The sequence below is a fragment of the Chlorocebus sabaeus genome, chromosome 15, assembly GCF_047675955.1.
Source record: "Chlorocebus sabaeus isolate Y175 chromosome 15, mChlSab1.0.hap1, whole genome shotgun sequence".
Lineage (NCBI taxonomy): Eukaryota > Metazoa > Chordata > Mammalia > Primates > Cercopithecidae > Chlorocebus > Chlorocebus sabaeus.
Window position 1 is genome coordinate 1,398,472 of NC_132918.1, and position 26,162 is coordinate 1,424,633.

Consider the following 26,162-nt stretch of genomic DNA (forward strand, 5'->3'; position numbering starts at 1 on the left):
AGTACTTATTGATCATCTACTAAGTGTCAAGCCTGTCCAGGCTCTCTGCCTTGGTGGAGCCCCCAGCCTAGCACGGGAAATGGGCACTAATAAAATCATTCCAATTGGGTGTAAAACTGGTAAAAGTGTGAAACGTTCATTCTCCAGTTAGAGAGCTTGTCACACCCCGGCACCTCTGTAAAATCTGTTCTCCCGGCCAGTCCGGAAGCCCAAATTCCCTGTCTTCTCGAAAGAATGGGAAAGCCCACCCACGTCGGAGTAGGACTCGGGCGTCTCGGAAGTATTTAGGTCCCCCAGCTCGGGTACTGGGACCGGAGGGATAGCAGAGCCGACTAGGAAGTGGGTAGAGGAATTAGAGCCCCGGCTTCCATCCCCATCCCGCAAGCGGAAAGCGGTCCTGGCGCTCCAGCCTTCCGTTTAGCTGCGGGCAGGAGACATGGGTTTGGGGGTCGGGTCTCGGGTTTGGCTACAAAAGGTGGAAAGGCGTCCGCTCTGCATTTCTGGGCGGGGATTCGTAAAGATCCACCTTTTGGTTGGCTGCGGTAGGCTAAGGTAGGCGGGACATTGAGTGGAAAGCTCGGCTGGGCGGTGACTGTGGGCCCTCCTATAGAGGGTTCGGTAGGCGGTGGCGGGGAGGGGCGGGTTCCCAGGCCGACTCACCTTGTGGTTGGCTGCGGCGGGAGGTGGGCGGGACTTTTGGAGGGGCGCTCGCGTCCCTTCTCAGGGCTGTGGGCGGAGTTGAGGCCTTGGAGGCTGAGATGTGGTTCTGCGCGTGCGCTGACGGCTGTCTGTTAAGTCCGGCGGTCAGTTCCGGGACTGGTGGCTGGTCTGTAGGGTTGAGCTGCGCCATGCAGAGGCTGCAGGTAGTGCTGGGCCACCTGACAGGCCGGCCGGATTCCGGGTGGATGCCGCAGGCTGCGCCTTGCCGGAGCGGCGCCCCGCAGGCCTCGGCCGCGGACGTGGTGGTGGTGCACGGGCGGCGCACGGCCATCTGCCGGGCAGGCCGCGGCGGCTTCAAGGTGAGGCCCGAGGGTCTGGGTGCCGAGTGTGGGAAGACGCCAGCGCGGGCTGGGGTCCGGTTCGTATGTTTGGTTACCCTGGACGCCGGAGGCAGCTCCGCATCCAGCTGTGGTCGCTTTGGCTCCCTGGGGTGAGCATGGGGCACTGGGGGTCACCGCGGCTGCTCCTCCTGCTGCAGGACACCACTCCCGACGAGCTTCTCTCGGCCGTCATGACCGCGGTTCTCAAGGACGTGAATCTGAGGCCGGAAGAGCTGGGGGACATCTGTGTCGGTGAGCGCACCACCCAGGCCGTGTGCTGGGCCCTCCCCGTTTTTCCGTTCGTCCAGAGCTCTCCTCACCTCCCCACCCCGAGTTTTCACTGGGGGAACCTCCATGGCCTTGACCTTTGAAGGGGGCCTGCCCCTCCACACCTGTGGGTGTTCCTCGTCAGATGGGACGAGAGACTGAGAAAAGAAATAAGACACATAGACAAAGTATAGAGAAATAACAGTGGGCCCAGGAGGCCGGGACACTAGGCATGCGAGGACCTGCACCAGCTCTGGTCTCCCAGTTCTCTCGGTATTGATTGATTACTATTTTCACTATCTCGGCAAGGGGAGTCCGGCAGTGTGGGGGAAAGGAAGAGAGATCAGACTGTTACTGTGTCTGTGTAGAAAAAGAAGACATAAGAAACTCCATTTTGATCTGTACTAAGAAAAATTCTGCTTTGAGATGCTGTTAATCTGTCGCCTTAGCCCCAACCCTGTCCTCACAGAAACGTGCTGTATTGACTTAAGGTTTAATGGATTTAGGGCTGTGCAGGATGTGCCTTGTTAACAATTTGTTTGCAGGCAGTATAAAAGTCATTGCCATTCTCCATTCTCTATTGACCAGGTACACAATGCACTGCCGAAGGCCACAGGGACCTCTGCCCAAGAAAGACTGGGTATTGTCCAGGTTTCCCCTAACTGAGATAGTCTGAGATATGGCCTCGTGGGAAGGGAAAGACCTTACAGTCCCCCAGCCCAACACCCATAAAGGGTCTGTGCTGAGGAGGATTAGTAAAAGAGGAAGGCCTCTTTGCAGTTGAGATCATAGGAAAGCATCTGTCTCCTGCTTGTCCCTGGGAATGGAATGTCTCTGTGTAAAACCCAACCATACATTCTATTTACTGAGATAGGAGAAAACCGCCTTCTGGCTGGAGGTGAGACACGCTGGCGGCAATACTGCTCTTTACTGCACGGAGATGTTTGTGTAAAGTCAAACATCAATCTGGCCGACGTGCATATCCAGGCACAGCACCTTTCCTGAAACTTATTTATGACACAGAGTCCTTTGCTCATATGTTTTCCTCCCCACCATTACCCTGTAGTCCTGCCACATCTCCCTTGTCAAGATAGTAGAGAGTGATCAATAAACACTGAGGAACTCAGAGACCGGTGCCAGTGCAGGTCCTCAATTGCTGAACATCGGTCCCCTGGGCCCACTTTTCTTCCTCTATACTTTGTCTCTGTGTCTTATTTTCTTAGTCGTGTGGAGGGGCAGGACCTCTTAGGCAGGAGAACAGGGTGAACAGGGTGGTGGGGAGAAGGTCAGCAGGAAAACATGTGAGTAAAGGAATCTGCATCATAAATAAGTTCAAGGGAAGGTACTATGCCCGGATGTGCATAGTAGGCTAGATTTATGTTTCTCTTTACCCAAATATCTCAGTGTAGCAAAGAGTAACAGCAGTATTGCTGCCAGCATATTTCGCCTCCATCCACAGGGTGGTTTTCTCCTATTTCAGAATAGAACCAATAGTCGGCTTTACAGACATTCCCTTCCTAGGGACGTGCGGGAAACAGAGGCCTTCCTCTTTTACTAATCTTCCTCAGCACAGACCCTTTACGGGTGTCAGGCTGGGGAATGGTAAGGTCTTTTCCTTCCCACGGGATATGACCATGAGGCGGTATCTCAGGCTGTCTCAGTGGGGGGAAATCTTAGACAATACCCAGACTTTTTTGGGCAGAGGTTCCTGCGGCTTTCCACAGTGCATCGTGTCCCTGGTTAATAGAGAATGGAGAATGGCTATGACTTTTACCAAGCATACTGTCTGCAAACACATTGTTAACAAGACACATCCTGCACAGTCCTAAATCCCTTAAACATTGATTCAGTACAGCACATGTTTCTGTGAGCACAGGGTTGGGGCTAAAGTTACAGATTAACAGCTTCTCAAAGCAGAAACAATGTTTCTTAGTACAGATCAACATGGAGTTTCTTATGTCTTCCTTTTCTACATAGACACAGTAAAAATCTGATCTTTCTTTTCCCCACAACCTTCAGTCTATCCCACCCCTCACCTTGAAATACTCAACATGATATGGCAAGAGTCTTATCCAGCGGATGCCACCCCTAGGTCAGCAATCACTGTTCCACCTCTCTGGGGTGACAACAGGGCTCAGAGGAGGATACCTGGGGAGATGTGCATTTTCAGAAACTCCCATTTCACTTTTAAGGGCAGGCAACCTGCCCATCTGTGCTGATTTGGAAAAGCTGGGTGCGTGGGCAAGTGAGCGTGGGACGCTTAGTGACAGGAGCTGGTGGATGACCAGGACAAGCTATTGTATGGCTGGCTCTCCCTGCCCCAAACCCTGATGTTCCAGAGCTGCAAGTGAGACTGCCAAGGGCTAGTGTCCCAAAGAAAGATCTGGAATGCCTCATCTCTGGTTTTCACAGCTATACCTTAGTGCACAGAATACCACCACCTGGCGCTGAATGAAAGTTTATTGTCCACAGGAAATGTGCTGCAGCCTGGGGCCGGGGCAATCATGGCCCGAATCGCCCAGTTTCTGAGGTAAACTTTTCTAGTTCTAGCCATGGGTTGACCATTTTGATGCTTTACTGGGCCCAGGCCTCAGGGAACTCAGTCTGCAGGTTGGGGAGGATAAGGTTGGACACCAGAATGAGGCAACCAGAGTCCTTGACTCCCTTCTCTTGTGAATTCAACCTCTCCCCTACTTTAAAGTGCTGAGCCAGGATACACAAGGCCTTTGGGACTGGAGCAGAAGTTCTCTGTGGCTTGATTTTTAGCCAAAGCCAGGTTGTCACTTGCCTTTTGTAAGTGTGGATTCTGCCCTCATTTGTCAGGTGAGTAACCAAGTAAGCATGCTGAAGAGTGACTTTCAGCCTTTTTACTAGTTGAGCTAACTCCAGTCATATCCCACTAGCAGAGACTTTGGGATAGGGCAGAACCATGGGGAAGGGGGACACTCAGGAGGAGACCTGGTAAACTTTCCTTTGAGCGCCTGCAGGGGAAAGAGTGCTTAAATTATTTTCGTGTGTAGATTTAAGAACTGCTTAGCTTTGTACTTCTAGATGTATGGAGAAGAATAAATAGGAACATTAGCTAGTGAAGGAACAGGAAAACAAAAACCCTCTAGGAACTGGGAGAGGTTTAGACTGCCCAGCCTGTAGTTCAAGGACCCCTACAATCTGGCTCCAGACTTACCTTCCAGCCTCATCTCCTAGCTGCTTACTCACCTTGACTTTTCTTCATTCGGCCACCTGTCGGCCTACTGTCTTCCCTGATATCATCATTCTGTCTCCTTGAAGTGCTAGCCCTGTCTCCTCTTTCTGCCCTAGACAGAAAGACAAACCCTGCCCAAACACAGTCTCACCATTTTGGCATGACTTATCCAGGCTCTCAGGCTGAAAATGAGAGCCCCTTGCTCTCCAGTAGTATCTAGCCATGTACTTCCTTCTGATGTGGTTTGCCTTCTTGCCCTATTATTTCAGTCTCTGCTAGATGATTCATTTTCTGTGTGTTGGTTAGGCATCCTCCAGGGCACAGTGTTATATGCATCTCAGCATCCCTCAGGTGATGCCTTGTGGTAAGTAGGTATTTAGTGAACACTTGGTGGATTGAGTGAAGGAATGGTAACTACCTGCTAGGGAGTTAAGGGACCCTGGAGGGATCAAACAGGCTGCACAGGAGGCTATCCACCTGAGAGAATCTCTGCAGAGCCTGGCCTGGGCACTAGTTCAGAGACTCCCAAATCTGGCCGTACACCAGAATCACCAGGATGCTTCCACTCCCTCAGGTTCTGAGTCTGTGGGTCTGAGGAGGTCTGGAAATTTCCCTAGGGCTTTTTGCTGTTGGCCAAGGCAGGTTACATCAAGAGGGGAAGTCCTACTAGCTTCCAGGGCTAAGACCAGTGTGAGAGTCTTGGGGAACCTACCAGAACAACGGATGTTAGAACACATGATTCCCATCAGAGTGCTTCGTCTAGGTGGGATCAGGCTTTCAAGAGTCCGTGGGAACATGCAGGGTTAGCTGTATGATTACTGGTAAGGTTGAGGGTCCCTGTCCTCAGACTTTAGGCATTTCTTTGGCTCTGGTGCTCTGTCCTAGCAGCAGTGCCTTTTCTCTGTTCTTTGAGGGAAACAGACAGACATAGTTTTCATTTTTGAATCTTCAAAGGGAGAGAGAGAAGGATCCCTGTGGCCCAACCAGGCTTCCCTTGCCTTTGGGCTGTGCTTGGTCATTGATTGAAGATAGTCACAGGAATGGAAGGGAATGTGCTTGGTGGCCCTGGGGAGCAAGTGCCTGCAGAGATGGGGTCTGTCCAGTAGCTGCCCACCCCCGTTCCATGAATCTGGCCTGGCATGGGGGCAGGGCTGCTGGGTTTGTTCCCCTGCCCTTTACATCCCTTGGGGGGGGGGCAGTTAGAAGCATAGGACTGCTTTCCATGAGAGCCTGGCATGGAATTGGGGGCTGATTCTACTCTCTCACCTTCGGTTTCAGTGACATCCCGGAGACTGTGCCTTTGTCCACTGTCAATAGACAGTGTTCGTCGGGGCTGCAGGCAGTGGCCAGCATAGCAGGTAAGTTATGACTGGGTGGGCACCTTGATGCTGGACCTGTGGGTTTGGATCAGCGAAGTCGCTGTCTACTGGGCAAGTAATAACGATTTCTGAGAGGACTCTAACCACAGAAAGAGTGCAGGAGCGCCCCCTACCACTGCCCAAAGCCTTTTCTGAACATTCCTGGGTCTTCCATTTCTGAGTCTGGGGCTGAGTCCCTTCTAGAGACCAGGTGGGGAAGAGGCTCCACTGCTTCCAGAACAGGTGGACTCTGGCAAAGGATGTTTATGAAATGCTTTTGTTGCAGGTGGCATCAGAAATGGGTCTTATGACATTGGCATGGCCTGTGGGTAAGAATTTTTTTCTGCCGGAGCTTATTAACCAACTTGTGACAATAAAACTAATTTTCATCTGAGTTCTCAGAGGCCATGATTTCAGGATTCCCCCCATCCCCATTAGGCAGCTGGCCGGGAGTGGGTTCTCACAAATGCAGGTTAAGAGTGGCTACCAACTCTGGCTGCTCAGGAATCACTCATACCTCTCAGCACTAGCAGAGGAGGGGAATTGGCCTCTAAAAGCTTACTTTCTTGGAAGTATTTCAGGCTGGAAAAGGTGGGCAAGCATTTTGAGAAAATCCAGCATTTGGGTTTCCTTTTGGGGCCCTTATTGATTCATGATGCTGCTGAGAGAGAAGTTGCAGTTTGGGTTCTCTAAACCCAGGGACAGCTGCCTACTGTATAACTAGTTTGTTCATTTTACTAGGCTGTCTGTCCCTTTGTCTCCCCATGCTGGTACCAATGTGGAAACTTCCAGCTGCCTATGGGCTGTGAGGGACAAAATGAGATCTGTGGTGGTTCGGTCACTGTCACCTCCACCTAGACTGTGGCTCCATCGTTGGCTGCAGCAAATGGAGCTGCAGAAGTTGTATTTGGCAGTGCCTCCAGGGAAGGGCAGGGCACTGGTGCCCAGGCTTGGGTGGGCATCTGGTGCTGGGAGGGCAGGGGAGTAAGGGCTTTGGCAGGCTAGGGGAAGTGAGCAGCCCCAGGGTTCTGAAATACCCCTGCTGCCTTTTGCATCCTCTTTAGATATTTCTTGAGAGGACACATTGCTGGCCCCTGTTGCAGGGCTGTAGCAGCTGGCACTGAGTTGTGCTGACCTATGTCTACAGTTGTAAATAAAGCCAAAGACCACTCTACAAGGACTTTGGCTGGGCAAGGGCCACTGCCCTTTGATTTCTGTCATGTTCTTCTGTTTTACTGGGTGAAAGGTGGTGTGGAGAACTTGAGAAGGGCTGGAGCTTTTATGAGTTTCTTAGAGAGTATCTGATTCCCAAGCAGGTTAAGGACCACGGTACTAGGATATTAAGATCTGGGCCAGGCTTGACACCCACATCATAGCCTGACTGTTCTCCATAGGCTTTGATCAGCAAGTGTGTAGCACAGGGCACTCTAGTTGGAAGTGGGCTCTGAGGTCAGACTACTTAAATGTGGATCCAGGCTGGGTGACCATGGACAAGTTATACAGTCTCTCTAGACCTCAGTCTCCTGGTCTATAAAATGGGGATACCTAGCTCAGCTCTGTTGAAGTTGAGAAGAATAAATGAAGTAATACCAACAGCTTACACTGTAGAGTATTTGTCTCTCATGTGACTGACACTGAAGCACTCTAACATCTGAAAAGAATTCAGATTAGTGCTGGGCACATGAAAAGCACTCAGTCAAGGTTATCTGTTAGCATCCCTTGGGGCGTTAGGGTCCCCCATCGCCTCAAAACCCTTTTTTGACCACACTACGCCGCTGTCTCCTTCCTCTCAGCTCGTAGCACTTCCTTGTCTATGCAGGTCTGATCACCCTTTGAGCTCAGCTTTGTGGTTACTTTTATTTTTATTTTATTTATTTATTTTTGAGATGGAGTCTCGCTCTGTTGCCCAGGCTAGAGTGCAGCGGTGCAATCTCGGTGCACTGCAAGCTCCGCCTCCTGGGTTCACACCATTCTCCTGCCTCAGCTTCCTCCCCTGGCGCCTGCCACCACACCCGGCTAATATTTTATATTTTTAGAGAGGCGGGGTTTCACTGTGTTAGCCAGGATGGTCTCGATCTCCACCCGCCGCAGCCTCCCAAAGTGCTGGGATTACAGGCATGAGCCACCACGGCCAGCCTGTGGTTACTTTCAAATTGTCTCTTCTCCCTTCTGAATTTGTGGGCCCTGAGGGCTGGTCCTGGCTTGTGGATGTTTCCTCCTCTGTGGCTGACACCAGAAGGCTTTTCTCTGGAATTGCCAGTTGGCTGATTTAGCAGTTGTATAGGGAAGCATAGCCCTGCCCCCAGGAGTGTTTTGTGCAGTGCTCTGTCCTGGGGTGGGGGTCGAAACAGAGACAGGGCTCAGTAGCCATGTACTCACAGCTGGGCCTTGCTGGCCAGGTGCCCTGCCTGTGGCTCCCAGAGGCCCACTGGACTTCCTAGGGCTCCCTGGCTATTTCCTAGCACTTGCCAAGTGTTCAGCTATCTCTGGAGGAGTCCTGCTAGAGCCCAGTTCACCTTACCTGCTCCTTTTCCTCCTCCCCAGGGTGGAGTCCATGTCCCTGGCTGACAGAGGGAACCCTGGAAATATTACTTCGCGCTTGATGGAGAAGGAGAAGGCCAGAGATTGCCTGATTCCTATGGGGTGAGTGCTCCCATAGCTCTGTGTGCTTGTGCCCTCTCAGCCTGGAGCAGGGGGCCGAGGAACTTTATCATCTCTGGGCTGGCGGTGCCAAGCCTTGACCTCCTTCCTTTGGGCATGGTCTGCTCCGCAGGGACTTTGGGGATGAGACTTGATGTTGCCCTTGACTTCCATTTCCTGAAGCCCCCAGGTCCTCTCTGTGCCCCCGAGTTTCCAAACATCACCTACCTTGTCACTCCCACACTGAGGTGCTCAGTCATAGGAAGGAAGATGGTAGCTCCACTCCAAAGCCTTGGGGGCCTAGAAAGTTGAGAAGGCAGTGGGAAGCTTGTGATGACTGAACATGCTGGTGGGGGGAATTGGGCCCTGTCAGGTGCAACATGAAAAGTATGTGGCATTTGGCCAGGTGTGGTGGCTCACACCTGTAATCCCAGCACTTTGAGAGGCTGAGGTGGGTGGATCACGAGGTTAGGAGATCGAGACCATCCTGGCTAACACAGTGAAAGCCTGTCTCTACTGAAAATATAAAAAATTAGCCGGGCGTGGTGGCGGGCACCTGTAGTCCCAGCTACTTGGGAGGCTGAGGCAGGAGAATGGCGTGAACCTGGGAAGCAGAGGTTGCAGTGAGCCGAGATCGCGCCACTGTACTCCAGCCTGGATGACAGAGTGAGACTCCATCTCAAAAAAAAAAAAAAAAAGAAAAAAAGAAAAGTATGTGGCATTTGTATGGAACACCTTAGCTTCTCTGAGCCTCTGGGCCATCCCCAGGGTCTGTGGGTCAGGAGTCCTGGATCCACTAGATATGTGAGGAGACTAAGGCTTGGAGAGGGGCAGTGCCGTGGCTTCTTTCACATACTGTATCTTCAAGGGAAGCCGATAAAGCCAGAAGCCCAGGCTGGAAGGCCTAGCTGTGGCTCTGGGTTCTCAGGATAAGCATAGACACCAGCCAAGGTGACCAGGAAGCCTAGGTTTGGCCTTTCTGGAGGAGATTTGGGAGTCCTCATCTCCCTACATTGCAGCTGTTTTCCTTGAGGCATAGAAGAACCTGGCCAGGAGTAGCCAGTTAGTGCCCCCACCCAAGCCCACCCCTGCTCCTTTTCTCCCCTGCGCTGAGGCAGCTCACCCAGGGAACAAACTCTTTTCTGCAACTGCCCCCATGCAGGCTGCCCTATCTCTTGGAGAAAGTCTCTTTGGTGTATGAGCTTCTCAGGATCTGGCCAGCATTGCTGACTTCCCGATCTGTGCCTTTATATCCACCCTCAGGGCAGGCTGTACCATATCCTGAGTCATCACTACTGTCTGTGGCATGGACTGCCCTTACATCCTCTCCTGCTTACAGCCTTGGGAAGCCAGAGTTCTAAGCACAGCTCTACAGCCTGGTCCCTTCCTCTAGGCTGTCAGACCAATGCCCACCCTATATGCTGTTTGTGTTCTAGGATAACCTCTGAGAATGTGGCTGAGCGGTTTGGCATTTCACGGGAGAAGCAGGATACCTTTGCCCTGGCTTCCCAGCATAAGTGAGTACTGCTTGGGGAGGAATGTTTAAAGGGCTGGAGAGTGAGGTTTTGAGTCTATCCTAAGTGGTCTGAAGTGGCACCGTTTTGTAGTTACCGCTGGGCAGTGAGTGCTTTCCAGGCCTCGTGCCACCCAGGTTGGGGGTGGGAAGTGGGAAGTGTCAGGGCCACTGTGAGTTGGTAGTACTTCCAGGTTCTATTACTGTCTGTTCACCCTGACTTTGCCTTAGCTAGGCCTCAGTTTCCCCCTGTGTTCTTTTCTGGCTGTGGTTTGCTGATTGGACATTGTGGGAGTCCAATCCTGGAGTGTGGGGCCAGGAATGTTAGGGACCCTGGCATCCTAGCTTCTGGACCATGCTGGGTCTGTGGCAGCATCCTAAGGCAAGAACTGGGGATGATATCAGAGAAACCCCAGGGGCTCAGGCAGGCTAAGATTGGCAAGTCCGGCCTGTCCAGAGAGAGGACAGCAAAAGCAGGAGTGGTATCTGGGCCAGGTTGGCTTCCCTGAGGCAGTGATTCTTAGCCACTTTGGGTCACATAACCATTTGAAAATGTGTTGGAAGCCTTAGATTCCTTCCACTGGAATGTCCCTGGGCACTTAATATGCTGCACATGTTTGCAGGGGTCACCCTTAAATACCTTGTGCTTTAAAACTGCTTAAATAAAAAATACATGAGTAGTTTAGTATATGTCACTTTAAATAGGTGGAAACTGGGGAGTAGATGACATCGAACTGTTGAGTTTGAGCAGAAAAGTTGGCAGAACCCAGCACAAATATTTCTGGGGTTCCATCCTCAGTTTAGCAGAGAGAGCAAAGCAGGCTTAGTCCCTCTCGGACAAAGGGCTCTAAGTGGAGGCACCACCTCCAAACACCCTTGCCCCTTTTGAGGCTGGGATTGGCCACGATCAGGAGGTCTAGGACTGATGGTGAAGTAGGCCCTGTAAGGCCTTGGCCATGCCCTCAGAGCTCCCTCAAAGTCCAGCATGTCCCTGAATTTAGCAGCCTAAGCTTGCATCTACCCAAATGGATAGAGGTTGGGGGCAGGGAGGAAGATAACCCTAAGGGAGCTGAGCCTGGCTGTCCATGGTGCTGGCAGGGCAGCAAGAGCCCAGAGCAAGGGCTGTTTCCAAGCTGAGATTGTGCCTGTGACCACCACGGTCCATGATGACAAGGGCACCAAGAGGAGCATCACTGTGACCCAGGATGAGGGTATCCGCCCCAGCACCACCATGGAGGGCCTGGCCAAACTGAAGCCTGCCTTCAAGAAGGACGGTTCTACCACAGCTGGTGAGACTGGTCTGGGATGCGGGTGTGAGAAAGGAGGCCATGGCCTGCTGGGTGCTGTACTCTGGGAACCTGGAATAGACCCCTCTGCAAAGTAGAAGTGGGAGGGCTGGGATCTCCTCAGCCCCACCCCGATGCCTTCTTACCCCAACAATTTGCCCCTAGGAAACTCTAGCCAAGTGAGTGATGGGGCAGCTGCCATCCTGCTGGCCCGGAGGTCCAAGGCAGAAGAGTTGGGCCTTCCCATCCTTGGGGTCCTGAGGTCCTATGCAGTGGTTGGGGTCCCACCTGACATCATGGGCATCGGACCTGCCTACGCCATCCCTATAGCTTTGCAAAAAGCAGGTAAGGTGGCTCCTTCACATCGTATCTGGGTCCCACCTGGATCCTGCAGCTGCCCTGCATGCTGTTGCCAGGGGCATGAGGGTGGTCCTGTGGGTGCTGCAGTGTGGAGGTGGGGCAGGCTAGTGTCCCATACTCCAAGCCCTTCCTGACCCCACCGCTGAGACTGGCTCACCCTTTTGGAAGAGACACATACCAGGCAGCCTGTAGGCCCGTGGATGGGGCGGGTCCCAGGGGAGGCAGACGGCCAGCGTGTCAGTTCAGGTCTCTACCTTGCCTGCAGGGCTGACAGTGAGCGATGTGGACATCTTTGAGATCAATGAGGCCTTTGCAAGCCAGGTGAGCCCTTGTTTCTCAATGTTGCCTTGACCCTGGACAGCCGAGGTGGAGTGAGCAGGCAAGTGGTGCAGGGGAGGGTAAGAGGGCTGTAGCTGATGATCCGCCTCCTTCCAGGCTGCCTACTGTGTGGAGAAGCTACGGCTCCCCTCTGAGAAGGTGAACCCTCTGGGCGGTGCAGTGGCCTTAGGGCACCCATTGGGCTGCACTGGGGCACGACAGGTCATCACGCTGCTCAACGAGCTGAAACGCCGTGGGAAGAGGTAAGGCTTTGCTCCTGGCAGTGGGGTCATGGGGGGATACCCAAGCCAGGGCACCTGAGGGGCAGGGGATAGAGGTAGGTGGGCTTTGGATCATAATCTCGACAGACACAGTCCTGAGCGCCGTAATCCCAAATGTTGAAATCCCAAAAGATCAAAGTCCGTAAGGTCTTGGCTGGTCCAAAGGTAGTGAGTTATCTTGATTGTTCAGTTACAGATCAAACTCCTTATTCTACTCTTTACCTCCTTCTTACTTCTACACTTGACTAGTCAAGCAGAAAGATCCTTACTGTCTAAAATCCCAAAAAATCACAATCTGAAAAGATTAAAATCCTGAATGTTGAAATCCTAATGTTGAATTCATGTTATGAATTCTAGAGAAGGGATTAGTGCATTTTCCACCGTATGTAGCATACTGCATCATATTAGTTACACCATGTAACTAATTGTCTTATTTGGAAATTAAGTATGGTTTAAGGAGATGTGAATGGATGCTAAGTTGACAAGGAATGGACTTAATTTTGGGAATACCTAGAAACCTGACCAAGTAATGTTTTGGGTGTGTCTGTGAGGGTGTTTGCAGAGGGGTTAGAGTATGCATCTGAGTGGACCAGGTGGGGAAGATCCGCCCTCAGTGTTGGCAGGCACCATCTAATTGCCTCGGGCCCTGGAGAGAACAGATGCAGAAGTTGAACTGTCTCTCTCAGAGCTGGGACACACTTTCTGCCTTGGACATCAGAAATCTGATTCCATGAAAGTGCATTATCACATTGACTTTGTAAGCCTTGTGCATGTACATAAAAATGTTGAAACTTCCTCAGTAAATGAAGAAGTGTGCTGTTTGTGCACCTGCATTTGTGAAAGATAGAATTTCTCAAGATCTTGGTTCTTTGGGTGACTACTTATGCAGTGCTGACCCATCCCAGGTTGTTTTGTTTTTTGAGACAGGGTCTTACTCCGTTGCCCAGGCTGGAGTGGAGTGGCTCCATCTCAGGCTCACTGCAACCTCTGCTTCCCTGGCTCAAGCAATCCTCCCACCTCAGCCTCCTAAGTAGCTGAGACTATATGTGCGTGCCACCACACCCAGCTAATTTTCTGTATTTTTTGTAGAGACAGGGTTTTGCTATGTTGTCCAGGCTGGTCTCGAACTCCGGGGCTCAAGTGATCCTCCCACCTTAGCTTCCAAAGTGCTGGGATTACAGGTGTGAGCCACAGTGCCTGGCTCCATCAGTTTTTGATCAATCTCATCAAAAGACATAGGTTGTCCCTCATGGTATTCATATGACTGCAGTTATAAAGCTGGGTGCACACGATTACCAGCCATTTATACAGTTTGCTTTTTAACCTATTTATGAATACAGTTTGTCTGTTTATAATTGTTATACTCCTGTGACTATTGTTAGCATACCTGAGTGTTTGTCTGTAAAAATTTGTAATTATTGCCTATTTTACTGTGTAAAGTAGCCTGTGAAGTGTTCTGTTGTTTTTGTTTCTCAAATAAATCCGCTTTTAAAAATGTATTTTTTGCCGGGCGCGGTGGCTCAAGCCTGTAATCCCAGCACTTTGGGAGGCTGAGACGGGCGGATCATGAGGTCAGGAGATCGAGACCATCCTGGCTAACACGGTGAAACCCCGTCTCTACTAAAAAATACAAAAAACTAGCTGGGCGAGGTGGCGGGCGCCTGTAGTTCCCAGCTACTCCGGAGGCTGAGGCAGGAGAATGGCGTAAACCCGGGAGGCGGAGCTTGCAGTGAGCTGAGATCTGGCCACTGCACTCCAGCCTGGGCGACAGAGCGAGACTCCGTCTCAAAAAAAAAAAATAAAATAAATAAATAAATAAATAAATAAAAATGTTTTTTTTTTTTTTTTTTTTGACATGGAGTCTCACTCTGTTGTCCAGGCTGGATTGCAGTGGTGTGATCTCGGCTCACTGCAACCTCTGCCTTTTGGATTCAAGCAATTTTCCTGCCTCAGCCTCCCGAGTATCTGGGATTATAGGTGTCTGCCACCACACCCAGTTAAATTTTGTATTTTTAGTGGAGACAGGGTTTCACCATGTTGGCCAGGCTGGTCTTGAACTCCTGACCTCATGATCCACCTGCCTCAGCCTCCCAAAGTGTTGGGATTACAGGTATGAGCCACTGCACCTGGCCTAAAAATGTAAATATTTTTTAAATCAATCTTTTTAAAAAAGTTTTTTTCTAAAATGGGGTCTTGCTATATTGCCCAGGCTGGTCTTGAACTCCTAGGCACAAGTAATCCTCTTGCCTCAGCCTGCTGAATAGCTGGGACTACAGGTAGATGCCACCATGCCAGGCTTCCAAATTATTTTTTCCAGAATTATATTTTCTGGATTTTGGTCTTTTAGGATAGTGATTTTCAGGATTTTAGACTTTAGGGGTTTTTGTTCTTCCAGGATTTCAACATTTGGGATGATTGCGTTTGGGATTGTGTCTTTTGGGATTATGATCGGTCCCTGGGGAGGGGAACATGCACACAGAAACACCCTGAACTGAGGATGTAGGGGCATGATCCCTGTTATCCCTGAGGGCCAGCCTTGAAAGGGATACTAGCCTGCAGTGGGCATCTGCCACCGTGTGTGTGCCTAAGTGGGAGGCCAGGGTACTGCTTGCCCACAGATCTGGTCTGATGGTTTTGCATCCTACTTGTCCATGAAGTCCTTCTGGCTCAGCCTGGTCTGGAGGTAACTTGGTGGGTGCCTTTGCCCAGCCAATTAAGTTTTGTTTTCACAGGGCATATGGAGTGGTGTCCATGTGCATCGGAACTGGAATGGGAGCCGCTGCTGTCTTTGAATACCCTGGGAACTGAGTGAGGTCCCAGGCTGGAGGCGCTACGCAGACAGTCCTGCTGCTGTAGCAGCAAGGCAGCAACACTACAGAAGCAAAACCACATGAGAAAACTCAGCACTGGTGGTGGTGGCAGTGGACAGATCAAGGCACTTCAACTCATTTGGAAAATGTGAACACTGATGACATGGTATAGGAGTGGGTAGGGTGTTGAGCCACGCATCAGACCCTCTTTAGCTGTGCAAGGCAAAAGCAGCCTGGGTCACCCAGGCCACAAGGCCATGGTTAATTCTTAGGGCAAGGCGAATTCATGGATGAGAAGTGCAATGGGCATAGTAAAACTGCATGAATTTATCTTAGTGGCTGTGGTTTTTTCCCAAGGCTAATTCTGCCATACTGGTCTTCGCTATGCAATGAGTAGTGATTCTCAATGCAGTGGTCTCTACTGTGGTGTAGCCTATCCTTTGTGTTAGCTCTGAGGACATATCATGAAGGCCTAGGCTGAGACCATTGTGGAAGGGGGTTCTTCCATTCCAGGAGCTGCCCAGAGGTCCCCAAGTCTGTGTCTTTGTGCTGAAGATCTGCTCCTAATCCCTGGGCAATGTTTATTCTCCAGCTGGGGCCTAGGGCTGAGGGCTGGGGCGGAGCCTCAGGGTTGGTGAGGCAACATGTATCTCTCATCATAAGAGCCTTGGCCTCGGAGCCGCAGGGTGCAGGACTTCTCACCAAGCACACCTTCCACCACCATCGTGGACTCGTACAGCTCACTACTCCTGTGGGGAGCATGCGGGGGCTGAGGTTAGGAGGGGCCTGGGCAGGGGGTCCAGGCCCTGTGGGCAGTTTGGGGGAGGTTGGAAGGGGCTGTACCTGGCAGTGAAGAAAACCTGCAAGGCGATGGAGGTTGGGGGTGCATTGGCGGATCGTGCTTCTAGCAGCCCACTGCTTGGGGAGACGCCAAAGGCCACAGCGGCCTTGGGTGGCTCCTGCTGGCCTGCACCAAAGGGAAGGGAAGACACATGAGTGCAGGCAGCCCCATGTACTGCCACAAGAAGACTTCCCCCTCCCCCAGGCCTGCACCTCTGGTCTTGCTCAGCACTGTGGGGCAGGGCAAGCCTGAGGTCATGTGGAATTGGGGGACTGGCTGTTCTGCAGAAATCCCAAGTGGTGCCTGCCCTGGGAGCCAGCATGCAAGGACAGGGCACAGGGGCCCTCTTCCTGGGGTCTTCTCTTGTCACAACCCTGTAGGGGAACAGTGGGTAGGTGGGAGAGTAGGACATACCCATCAGCATAGTCCAGTAGCTTCGGCAGCCGCTCAGGTTCATCAGGTAGACCTCCCGGACTCGCTGCTGGCTCACAAAGCAGGTCCCAAAGTCCACCCAGCTGGTGGAGAGCTGCAGCTCAGGCACGGCCACCACGGCCCGCAGGGGCACCACCTGTGGGAGACCAGGCAACCTTGTCCATTCTGGGTGGGCTCTGAGCCAGGGCCTCTGGGACACAGGGAACCCTGCTGATCCCAAGTGCTGATGCTCCTGAGGAAAACGGGAAGTGCCCAGCAGTTGGCAGGGGGCCAGCGCCACCTTCGAAGGCCACAGGCTGCTACTGGGAGTCTGCGCAGGGAAAGGGCCAGGGTGATGCCATCCATTCCCCCGCTGTCCCTGCCTCCCTAACTCATAAAGCTCCAGTCCCTGCACCCTGGCTGGTTGGGCTGCCCTCCTTCACCCCTCCTCCTCCTATGGTGGCCCCCAAGGCCCATCCCTCAGCTCCTCTCAGGCCCTGGACCATTTGTTTGTGTCCCTTGGCCGCAGGCCTCACCTGTGCCCTGCTCTATCTCCTGGCAGCCTCTGCATCACACTCAGGCGCTGCCATGCACGATCCCATGGCCTCAGCCCCAGCAGCTGCCTGGGTGCCAGGCTGGAGCGCCTCGGCTCCACTGCTGAGCCTCCTATCCCCGGCCTCTCTGGAGTCCTCCCCAGGCCACTCCTTCACTCCTTACCAGTAGCCCCTGCTTAGCCTCCACACTATGACCTGGTGACCTTCTGGTCCATGGTGCTCGCCCTAGTGCTTGAAACCTAGCAAGCCCCAGGGCTGCCCCTCGCAGCTGCCTCAGGTGCTCACTATTCCCACCCATCAGGCCTTTCTTTTGGCCTGGCCGTCAACCTGTTTCCCTTCCTTGATTAATCGGTGTATAGGCTTCATGTGCCACCTCCTGCAGGGAGCCTTCCCTGATTTCCCACACTCAGGCCCTCACCTGGCTTTGGGCTCATGAGGCAGGTGAGGGTGGATGGCCCTCATCTCTCTGCACACAGGTCTTCTAGGGGAGACTGAGCACTAGGACAGAGGCAGGGGTTCCTTATTTCTAAGGGCCCTGCTAGGGCTTTCTCTTCTGGCCCCAGCAGAACAGAGCCCAGCCTACTTCCACCCTCCTCCACATGTGGGTGGGCCTGGGGCATGCCTGAGTGGTCTGGTTGGCGTACTCCAGGAGCAGGTTCTGAGTAAACACCATCTCTCTCTCTCCACTCGCGCTCTGCTGAATGTCCACCCCAGGCAGCGTCTGGTCGGCCGGGAGCTTCTGATAGGAGAGCAGCTCCAGGGAGAGCGAGAAGGAGACGTTCACCTGAGCAGATGTGGACATGGTGTCATCTCCGGCTGCAGAGGGCAGGTGGCCACTTCTCCACCTGGAGCGCCATCCTTCTTCCCTCCCAGGCCCAGCCCCTGAAGGCCCGGACTGGCCCAGCCCTGCTCAGCCAACAGCCCAGCAGCTCCCCAACCTGGTGCTTTTCATTCCACAAGTGCTGCCCAGCACCTACTCTGCCCAGCACCCTGCTAGTGCCAGGGACAAGTCATGTCTGCCCTCAGAGATCAGAGGCTAGAGGGGAAGGTACATGAGCAAGCTGCCCTTTACCACTTCCAATTCCCAGAGCTGTGGTTGGACTCAGAGGCAGAGGAAGGACTTGGTCTGTGTGCGGAGGACAGTGAGGAGCCTCTGACAGGTCACTGACCTGGCGGGGAGACAGGCTGCAGACCACACATGAGTGTGATGATGCCATACCAGGGGCTGAGGCTGTAACGGAGGCTGGACAGGATGGAGCTTGGACTCCTGGCTCCCAGCACAGGTCCTTGGTACAAGTTTATCAGAATCAACTGTGAGGCACTTGTTAAAAATACAGATTCTTAGGCCTCACCCGGGCCTTCACATCTCTGGAGGTGGGGTCTGGGAGCTGCTGCTGCCTTAATAAGCTTTGTCAAGGGTACTCATTTGCTGGGAGCAGTGGCTCACATCTGTAATCCCTCCTTCCCTCCCAGGCCCAGCCCCTGAAGGGAGGTTTTGGGAGACTGAGGTGGGAGGATTGCTTGAGCCCAGGAGTTGAAGACCAGCCTGGGCAATGTAATGAGACCTTGTCTCTGCAAATAATAGCTGGGCATGGTGGCATATGCCTCTGGTCCAAGCTGCTTGGGAGGCTGAGGTGGGAGGATTGCTTGAAGCCCCAGGCAGTTGAGGCTTCAGTGAGCCATGATCATGCCACTGCACTCCAGCCTGAGTGGCACAGCAAGACCCAATCTTAAAAACCAGGCCACTGATTTATTGGCAGGCTTAGAAACCGCTGTCCTAAACTAAGATATGGGTGTAGGGATGAAGAAAAGAGAATAGTGCTGGGAGAACTTTAGGAGGGGGCATCCGCAGGGCTTGGTGGCTTGGTCAGAGATCGGTCTATGACAAGGGGTGCCAGAGCTCTGGGCATGAGCAAGGGGGTTAGGAGTAGTATTTGCTGAGACAAAATGCCACCACAAAAAGGAGGCACAGGTGTGGGGCAGGACGAGGTGGGGGAGGGGATGGGGAGTTCACTTTGGACAGGTTGAGTTTGGCTCTAAAGCCTGGGAGAGAATTCTGGCCAGGAGCCAGAAACCTAGCATTGTTAGCTCATGGAGGGTGAGATGCAGCACCATTACGTGATGTCCTTTTTGTGGAACCTTTGGGCTTCCCCAGAGCTGCCAAGGACTTTTAAATGCCTGGTGGCTAACTGCCGTGTCTCCTGGGAAGCTCTGGGGGAATGGAACCTCTGGCTGTGCTCTGAGCCTTCCCTTCCATTTAGCTTGTTGAAGGGAGCAAATGCAAAGTGGGTCGAGGGTGCCATTCTGCCCTCTGCAGATCCGTGTGTGTCCCTGACCTCCATGATGAGGTCCTCGGGGAGTTCCATCACCTAGCCCAGCATCTAGTACACAGCAGGCCCTCGCTACACAGTGGAGTATACATTGGATAGAGAGAATATGGCTGTTCACTGAGGCTCTGGAAATGGATAAGACAACCCAGAAATGTGCAGAGTGAGGCTAGAGCCTGGCAGAGCTCAAGGGAGCACAGCATGAAGAGAAGCCCTCCAAGGAGAGGAAGAAAGAGGACCTCTGAAGCAGGAGGGGAAGGAGGAGACAGGGCAGGGCTGTCTACCCTCAGCCTGCCTCTGCACGCCCTGGCAGCCCACTGTGCAGATATGGGTGTGCACACACTCAGCCTCCTTCCAGTTGCCTCAGAGACCAGAGGAAGAAGTTGATGGTTTCTACTGAGGTCCTGACATTCCCAAGACCTTCCCCTACCCAACCAACTCTGAAAATACAGGATCCAATTATCACTGAGAATTAGTTAGAAGAGGAAAATTTACATTAGAATCTGGAGTGTCTTACAATTACAGCAACCCCATGGGCTCACCTGAGCTGGGACACAAACCCTGAGCTTGCATAGGAGGACGGAGTCTGTGTGGGAAGGGGAGGTGCTCGCAGGAACGCATCAGCCTCCGCCAGCATCTCAGCAGTGGGGACTAAGAGGGAAAGGGAAGTCTGGGGACATTTCTGGAACAAGTGCATGCATGTATGTGAACACAATGTCTGGTGTGTCCATGCCCATGTCAGCCACCTGTGCAGAGGTGCTGAATGTGGCCTCTGGTGTGAGCACACCCCCGAGTGTTCATGCAGGGTATGGCAGGGTCAGGCACGCAGTTTGCATCTGGGTGCAAGCACGTGAGGGTGGCGTGCAGGGGTGCTGTCTATACACATGCGAGGGTGTGCTGTCAAGGCAAGGGCTGCAGACACTCCCACTGACCAGCATGTTCTCCTGTGCTGGCAGCACCAGCTGCTTGTCTGCTGAGGCTGTCTCCTCCTCACACTCCTGCTTCTGGCCAGGGCCAGGAGCTCTGTGGTCCCGGCTCGCCCCATCTTGGGAAACGGAGAAGGGCCTGGAGACCATGAGCCGGAAGTAGTGTGGGATCTCTGTAGTGTTGGTCAGCTTCAGGTGGCGGGTGATCACCAGCTCACTCAGCACCTGGGCAGCCGCAGAGGTAGGAGGCAGGGGATGCATCTTGTCTCTCTCTTCAACCTCATGGCTCTAGGGTAGGGCTGGGAGGGCTGGGGGAGGGGACTTGGACTCAGACTATAAGGCCTGAATCCCAGAAGGGCACACAGAGACATCTGAGGTCCAGGTAAGCTGGCAGGGCCAGACGGTGGCAGCACACTCACCCCAGAGCAGGGCTGCTCGGGAATGAGGTCACTGGCCTGGCACTGGAATTCCATGCTGCCGCCGTAGTCCAGCTCCACACTTAGCCTGCCCAGCAATAGGCATTGTTGGGGCAAGCCACGCGCCTGGGGCCTCCTGGCTGCCCTGACTCTGCTCATCCAGACTCAGGCCAGCCTTTCCCCAGGCTCCTTTGCTGACATCTCCCACCCATGCCTGCCCTTTTGCTCTGAGAACCCTGCCTGGCTCCACCAGTGCCTGGTGAGGGTGCACCCCATGGGGATGAAAGGAGATGGGGCGCCCCAGCTGACTCACTGTGCAGGCCTCACGTAGCTATGCAGGTCCAGTTTCAGGGGTCCCACCGCAAAGTCCTGCAGGCGATGCCTCTTCCCTGGAATCTCCCTTTCCACCTACTGAGCCCAAGTCTGATCACAGCTGATCCCTGGGCTGAGCAGGCAGCATGCTACCCAGGAGGGAGCAGTGGCTGCAGCCCCCAACCCAGGCTGGAAGAGCTCACCTTGCTGTCTAAGCTCATGAAACCCAGGGCGTAGCCAGTACACTCCACCTTGTGCAGGATCTCAGGGCTGAGCACCATGGGGGTGAAGGAGATGTAGATGGTGCTGCTGCCCCCAGCAGGGACCACCTGGCATGGACACAGCAGCCTTAGCACTGTCCCATGGCCACTGGCCGGCCAATGCAGACAGCTCCCAGCCCCTACCCCAACTCACCACCTGCTTGGGGCTGATAGAGTACAGGTGGCCGGATGGCACCCCCTCATGTGCCTGCAGGATGACTGAGATGAGCTTCTGTGACACTCTATTGCTGGCACTGGAGCTGCCCTCAACCTGTCACCAAGGAGTCACGGAGGTTCACGCAGTCACTGAGGTTCAACTAGCCTACTGGCCACACCTCAGTGACCCTCAGTGGCCAGCCTGCCCCACCCCTCCACCCCTGCTCACCGATGAGTCAGTTTCATGGCTGAATTCTGATGAACTGGAGGGGCTTGGGGACCAGAGGAGGCAGCCACCCTCCGAGGGATCCGGGCACACAAGCTCGTTCCCGGCTTGGTCCCGCAGTGGGAAAGGTGGCCCGTAAAACACCAGCAGCTCCACTAGCCGGTCTTCCTTGTCTTCTGGAACATAGGTCTCCCAGTCCAGGCGGATGTCTGCGGCAGATGTGGGGGGCAGGGTGAGGAATTAGGGAGGTACAGACAACCCCCCCGGACCCCCTCCTCCTCGTACCCCCAGACAGCGATGACCCGTTCTCCTGTACCTGGGTGGAGGGGGTGCCTCTCTGCCTCTCTAATGCCGCTTCCAGGCAATTCTCATTTAACATTTTAAAAAAGGCTTTATAGACTTATGCTGTCTGGTTCTATCACCTGAAGTCCTCATGGTCACAAGACCAGGTCTCCATGTCCAGATGCCTGAATGCAGGTGCTCTGCTCTCTCCCCACAGCTGCTTCTCCTTCTAGCCTGTCTGTGGGCAGGCTGGGCTCTCTAACCCCCACACGCCCTTCCTTCTCCCCATCTATCCATCAGCCTATGTCAGCTTTCACGTCCTTCCCCAGCCAGACTAGTCTTTGGGGGCCGCCATCTCCACCTCTGTCTTGCCAGCATCCTCATCTCTCCCTTTGCACCCACCTGGCAACCCCTGAAAGAACTGAACTGCACCATCCCTCTGAGTACCACTGCGGGAAGTGCCCCAACTGAACAGATTGCCACCCCCATCAATCTGTCCCCAACCTAAACTGGGGCTCCCCATTGCTCTCTCTCCAGCCTGCACCATGACAATGTCAAGCTGTCCCTGCCCTCCTCCGACACCTCCATCTGCCTCCCCACACCCAGCCGGTGGCCCCACCTCATCTCCTAGAAGCCCCCAAACTGAGAAGTCCCCGAAGTCCTGTCCCAAACATAGACATCTGCCTGCATCAAACCCATCTTCCCCTCCTCTCCTGCCTTCAGTCCGGCTCCCAGCCCTCCTCAGGGGCCAGCGTGGCCAGGGTGTCACCAGCTCCCTCTCCTAACCCTTCCTCAGGCCCAGAGCACTCTTTGTTCCCATATGCTCCCCTGGCCCACATGGGCTTACCCTTCCTCTTAGACTCAGCCTACACTCTGCCTCCCCTCCGCAGGGCAGTCTGGCCCCTCAACACCTTCCCCCAGCACTCCAGCCTCCCCTTCCGTTGTACGCCACACACTCCACACACTGCAGCCTGCAGTCATGTCTGTCCCCTCCGTCAGGAGGGAAGCCCCTTGGCAGAGACCCTGCTGTCCTGTCCCCGCTGTATCCCCAGCAGCTCTCAGGCAGCTCAGGTCCTGCCGGCTGGAGGAATGAGAAAGAGATCCCCTCTTATTGTCTGTTCCTCCACACAGCAACCCTGATGAGAGCAGGGCATCCGTGGGCCCATCCACACCTCCGTAACTACAGGCCCCCTGGACACCTGGGTCCTGTTCATGGGCCATCGGCTTCCCTCTGACCTTCCCTCCTAGCCTGGCTCACCACAAGTCACAGCCTGTGGCGAGAGTCCTGCTTTCTCTCATGCATATCTTACCACAGGGACTGGAGTTATTCAGGCGAAGGGTGCGGGTAACTGTGTCTCCTCCGGAGACCTGGGTGCCGAACCTGGAGGCGGACAGACTGGATTCAGTACAGCCACAGCCAGCGTACACCTTGCAGGTGTCTCACTCAAGAATTAATGAGACCCAGGGCTGGGACTTCCCCAGCTGGCACCAGGTGAGCCAGGCTCTGGGGCTGCCCTGTGCCCTGGCAATCCAATCACCCGCCCTGAGCAGACTACGCTGATTCCAGTTCTGCTGTGCCAGGGGCCCCAGGGCTGGTGCTGACCTCGGGCCACACTGACTACTCGCCACTTCTGCCCCCCGAAATGGTGGTGGCCATGTCCCCTGAGGCCACCTTCCCCCAGGGAAACCCTGGCCTGGAACCTTCTTGTAGGTGGCACCAATGGCCCTAGCCCAGCTGAAGAATAACAAGCCGACGTGGGCAGCCCAGCCCGGAGGCTGGAGGGTTTCAGGGGCTACCAGGGAGCAGAGGCTCAGGCTGAGCATGGAGCACCTGATGGCTGGTTCCTTCTGGGCCTGGTCAGTAGTGTAGGAGGTGGTCCTCAGGGAGCTGATGGGGCAGCCCACCACTGCCATATGCACTGGGATGACTGCCAGCGGCAGGTCTCCCACCTGCAAACACACCCCAGCCCTTTGTCACTCCTGTCACCAGTTGCCACCACATCCCCTCTGGGCAGGGCCTCCACTTGTCCAGCCAGCCCAGGAGGGGCCCCACAGTTTGGTCCCAGCCTCACTGTGTACCACTCTGGCTTCTCTCCCACTTCCCGCCATCCAGCCAGGCAGCCTGCACAAAGCTCCCAGCCTGAGAACTTTTTTTTTTTCTCTTTTTTAAAATAGACAAAGGGTCTTACTATGTTGCCCAGGCTGGTCTCAAACTCCTGGCCTCAAGCAATCTTCCTGCCTCAGCCTCCTAAAGTGTTGGAACTACAAGTGTGAGCCACTGCGCCTGGCAAGCCTGAGGCTCTTCGGCCTCTGGTAGTCCCTTTGATCAAATTTCTATCTTTTAAATGAAAAGAACTTTATTACTTTTCTCTGCTGATCAAAAGTAATAAATCTTATTTTTTAAAATATAAGAGTGTGATAATCACCTCCAATCCCACACCTGCAGCGTGACTTGCTGTTAGCATTTCAGTGCACAAGTATCTACACTTCTTTCGTGTAGGCTCAGATATAAACGGGGAGCATGCTGCACGCGCCTTTCTTTAATAATCTTTTCTTTTAACAATATAGGATTATTATTATCATTACTGTTATTATTGAGACAGAGTCTTGCTCCATCGCCCAGGCTGGAGTGCAGCGGCATGATCTCAGTTGACTGTAACCTCTACCTCCTGGGCACAAGCAATTCTCCCACCTCAGCCTCCTGAATAGCTGGGACCAGAGATATGTGCCATCACGCCCAGCTAGTTTTTGTATTTTTTGTAAAGAAGGGGTTTTGCCATGTTGCCCAGGCTGCTCTCAAACTCCTGAGCTCAAGACATCCACCCACCTCAGCCTTCCAAAGTGCTGGGATTACAGGCATGAACCACTGCACCCAGCCAACAACATAGGATTAATTTTTACTAATAAAGAGTTTGCGGCGTCATGTAACAGGCTGTGCAGAATTCCCTTAGGGATGTGGCCCAATGTCTGTACCCACTCCTCTACTGACAGACATGGAGAAGGGGGGCTCAAAGCACCCGTTCCCCTGTACCTTCACCAACAACTTTTAAACCTTGCTAATGTGTCAAAACCAGTATTTTGTGGCTCTTGTATTTTGCATTTCTTTAATCATCAGTGGTGGTGACAGATTTTAATATGTTTATTGGCCGTCTGTATTTGTCTTTCTTGGAGTTGTTTATTTAAACCTTGCCCACTTGGGATACTTTTCCCCAGCTTCCTGTTATTTCAGATCCCTTTTTATGTTAACATGATCAATTCTTTGTCATACATAACACACACAATTTAAAGCAAATATCTACTACAATTAATCTGTTCAATTTACTAAATAGTTCATGAAAATCTTCTATTTAACAACTTAACGGTAGGATAACGTATGCATGTTTCATCCCTCCAGACTAAATTAGGGGCGCCTTGCTGGTTACTTTATTCTTCCCTGTATCCTCCACAGTACAGTGGCCCACACAGGAACCCACACACAGCAGATGCTCCATTTATGCTGAGTGCTGGAGCAATTAAATGGACCCCTGGGTGAGCCCCACCGAGGGCGGGGCAAGGACGTGGCTCTGGGAGGCTGCTCCTGTCCCTGCACTCCATACTCCCTACTCCAGCTCTTGGGTCCTGGCCCAGGCAGGCAGCCTACTGTCTCCTCTTCCCTCCTCGATATGGCCCAGCCCTGCACCTCCTGGGAAAAGGTGTGGGAAGTTCTGCTGCTTATGAGGACCCCTCCTGCCTAAAATGGCTCAGCTAGAACACCAGAGGCTGCCTCAGACACGAACGCCTCGCCCAAGCTCGGTGGGCATTGTGTTTCAACCTGGTGAGGTTTGAGAGTCTGAGGGCCAGGCGTTGGAGGGGAGAGAGGCTGAAGGCGAGGGCTGGGCAGACTCCCCACTCCCCCAGGCCACTGCCCTCCTGCGTGCCCTTACCGTGCAGATGAGGTTGTCCCAGTACTCGCCCCACATGTTGGCACAGCCTGTGATGTCAATGCACAGCTGCTGGTAGGGCCCCAGCATGCCCTGGGAAATGTGAGGGAAGAAAGCAGCTCCTTTCCCGTGGGATAGCATGCTCTCCATAAAATCTGGGAAAGAACCGCGACTCTGGGAATTCACAGGACTGGGGCTGGGAGTGAGGCCCAAACCCTCAGGTGTGAGCAAAGCACTGCCCCCGACAAGCCACCCTTCAGCCTCTCCTTGGTCAGGCTACATGTGCCCTCCTCCTGGGAACCCGGAATCCAGGGGCAAGCTACTCAAAGTCCTGTGCGGTCAGCCTCTCTACTGCCTGAGAGGCCGGGTCCCTCCCTCATGAGCCACTGCCCATCCTAGATGGAGTCCAGGCCCTGTGCATGAGCCTGTGCCCTAGAAGGGAAGTGGCCTCAACAG

The 26,162-nt window shown here is 53.5% G+C and overlaps 2 protein-coding genes across 2 annotated transcripts in view; one reads left to right on the top strand and one right to left on the bottom strand.

Annotated features, from left to right (window-relative positions):
• Nucleotides 1–760: 760 nt before the first annotated feature.
• Nucleotides 761–15,405, top strand: ACAA1 (acetyl-CoA acyltransferase 1). Its single transcript, XM_007971764.3, has 12 exons — nt 761–1,019; nt 1,199–1,292; nt 3,780–3,837; nt 5,788–5,867; nt 6,154–6,196; nt 8,412–8,510; nt 9,944–10,024; nt 11,119–11,309; nt 11,472–11,651; nt 11,932–11,987; nt 12,102–12,247; nt 14,998–15,405. The coding sequence occupies exons 1-12, from the start codon at nt 849–851 to the stop codon at nt 15,071–15,073; spliced, it is 1,275 nt and encodes a 424-aa protein (XP_007969955.2). The 5' UTR covers nt 761–848; the 3' UTR covers nt 15,074–15,405.
• Nucleotides 15,406–15,667: 262 nt separating this feature from the next.
• The window catches only part of DLEC1 (DLEC1 cilia and flagella associated protein), a 67,797-nt gene continuing 57,302 nt past the window's right edge, over nt 15,668–26,162 (bottom strand). Inside the window, exons 25-37 of the mRNA XM_007971759.3 lie at nt 25,710–25,861; nt 23,618–23,736; nt 23,097–23,167; nt 21,508–21,713; nt 21,277–21,393; nt 21,066–21,191; nt 20,864–20,958; nt 20,554–20,638; nt 20,141–20,359; nt 17,504–17,665; nt 16,331–16,484; nt 15,919–16,042; nt 15,668–15,824 (exon numbers count right to left, since the gene is read on the bottom strand). Coding sequence (XP_007969950.3) covers nt 15,701–15,824; nt 15,919–16,042; nt 16,331–16,484; nt 17,504–17,665; nt 20,141–20,359; nt 20,554–20,638; nt 20,864–20,958; nt 21,066–21,191; nt 21,277–21,393; nt 21,508–21,713; nt 23,097–23,167; nt 23,618–23,736; nt 25,710–25,861 — 1,754 coding nt within the window. The 3' untranslated portion in view covers nt 15,668–15,700. The remainder of the gene's footprint in view (nt 15,825–15,918; nt 16,043–16,330; nt 16,485–17,503; nt 17,666–20,140; nt 20,360–20,553; nt 20,639–20,863; nt 20,959–21,065; nt 21,192–21,276; nt 21,394–21,507; nt 21,714–23,096; nt 23,168–23,617; nt 23,737–25,709; nt 25,862–26,162) is intronic.

What these genes read in the sequence shown, in the direction of transcription:
- ACAA1 (XM_007971764.3), top strand. Translation starts at nt 849, where the DNA reads ATGCAGAGGCTGCAGGTAGTGCTGGGCCACCTGACAGGCCGGCCGGAT. An exon ending in GGCAGTGGCCAGCATAGCAG is followed by an intron (nt 5,868 to 6,153) that starts GTAAGTTATGAC and finishes CTTTTGTTGCAG; the next exon opens with GTGGCATCAGAAATGGGTCT. An exon ending in GATTGCCTGATTCCTATGGG is followed by an intron (nt 8,511 to 9,943) that starts GTGAGTGCTCCC and finishes TTTGTGTTCTAG; the next exon opens with GATAACCTCTGAGAATGTGG.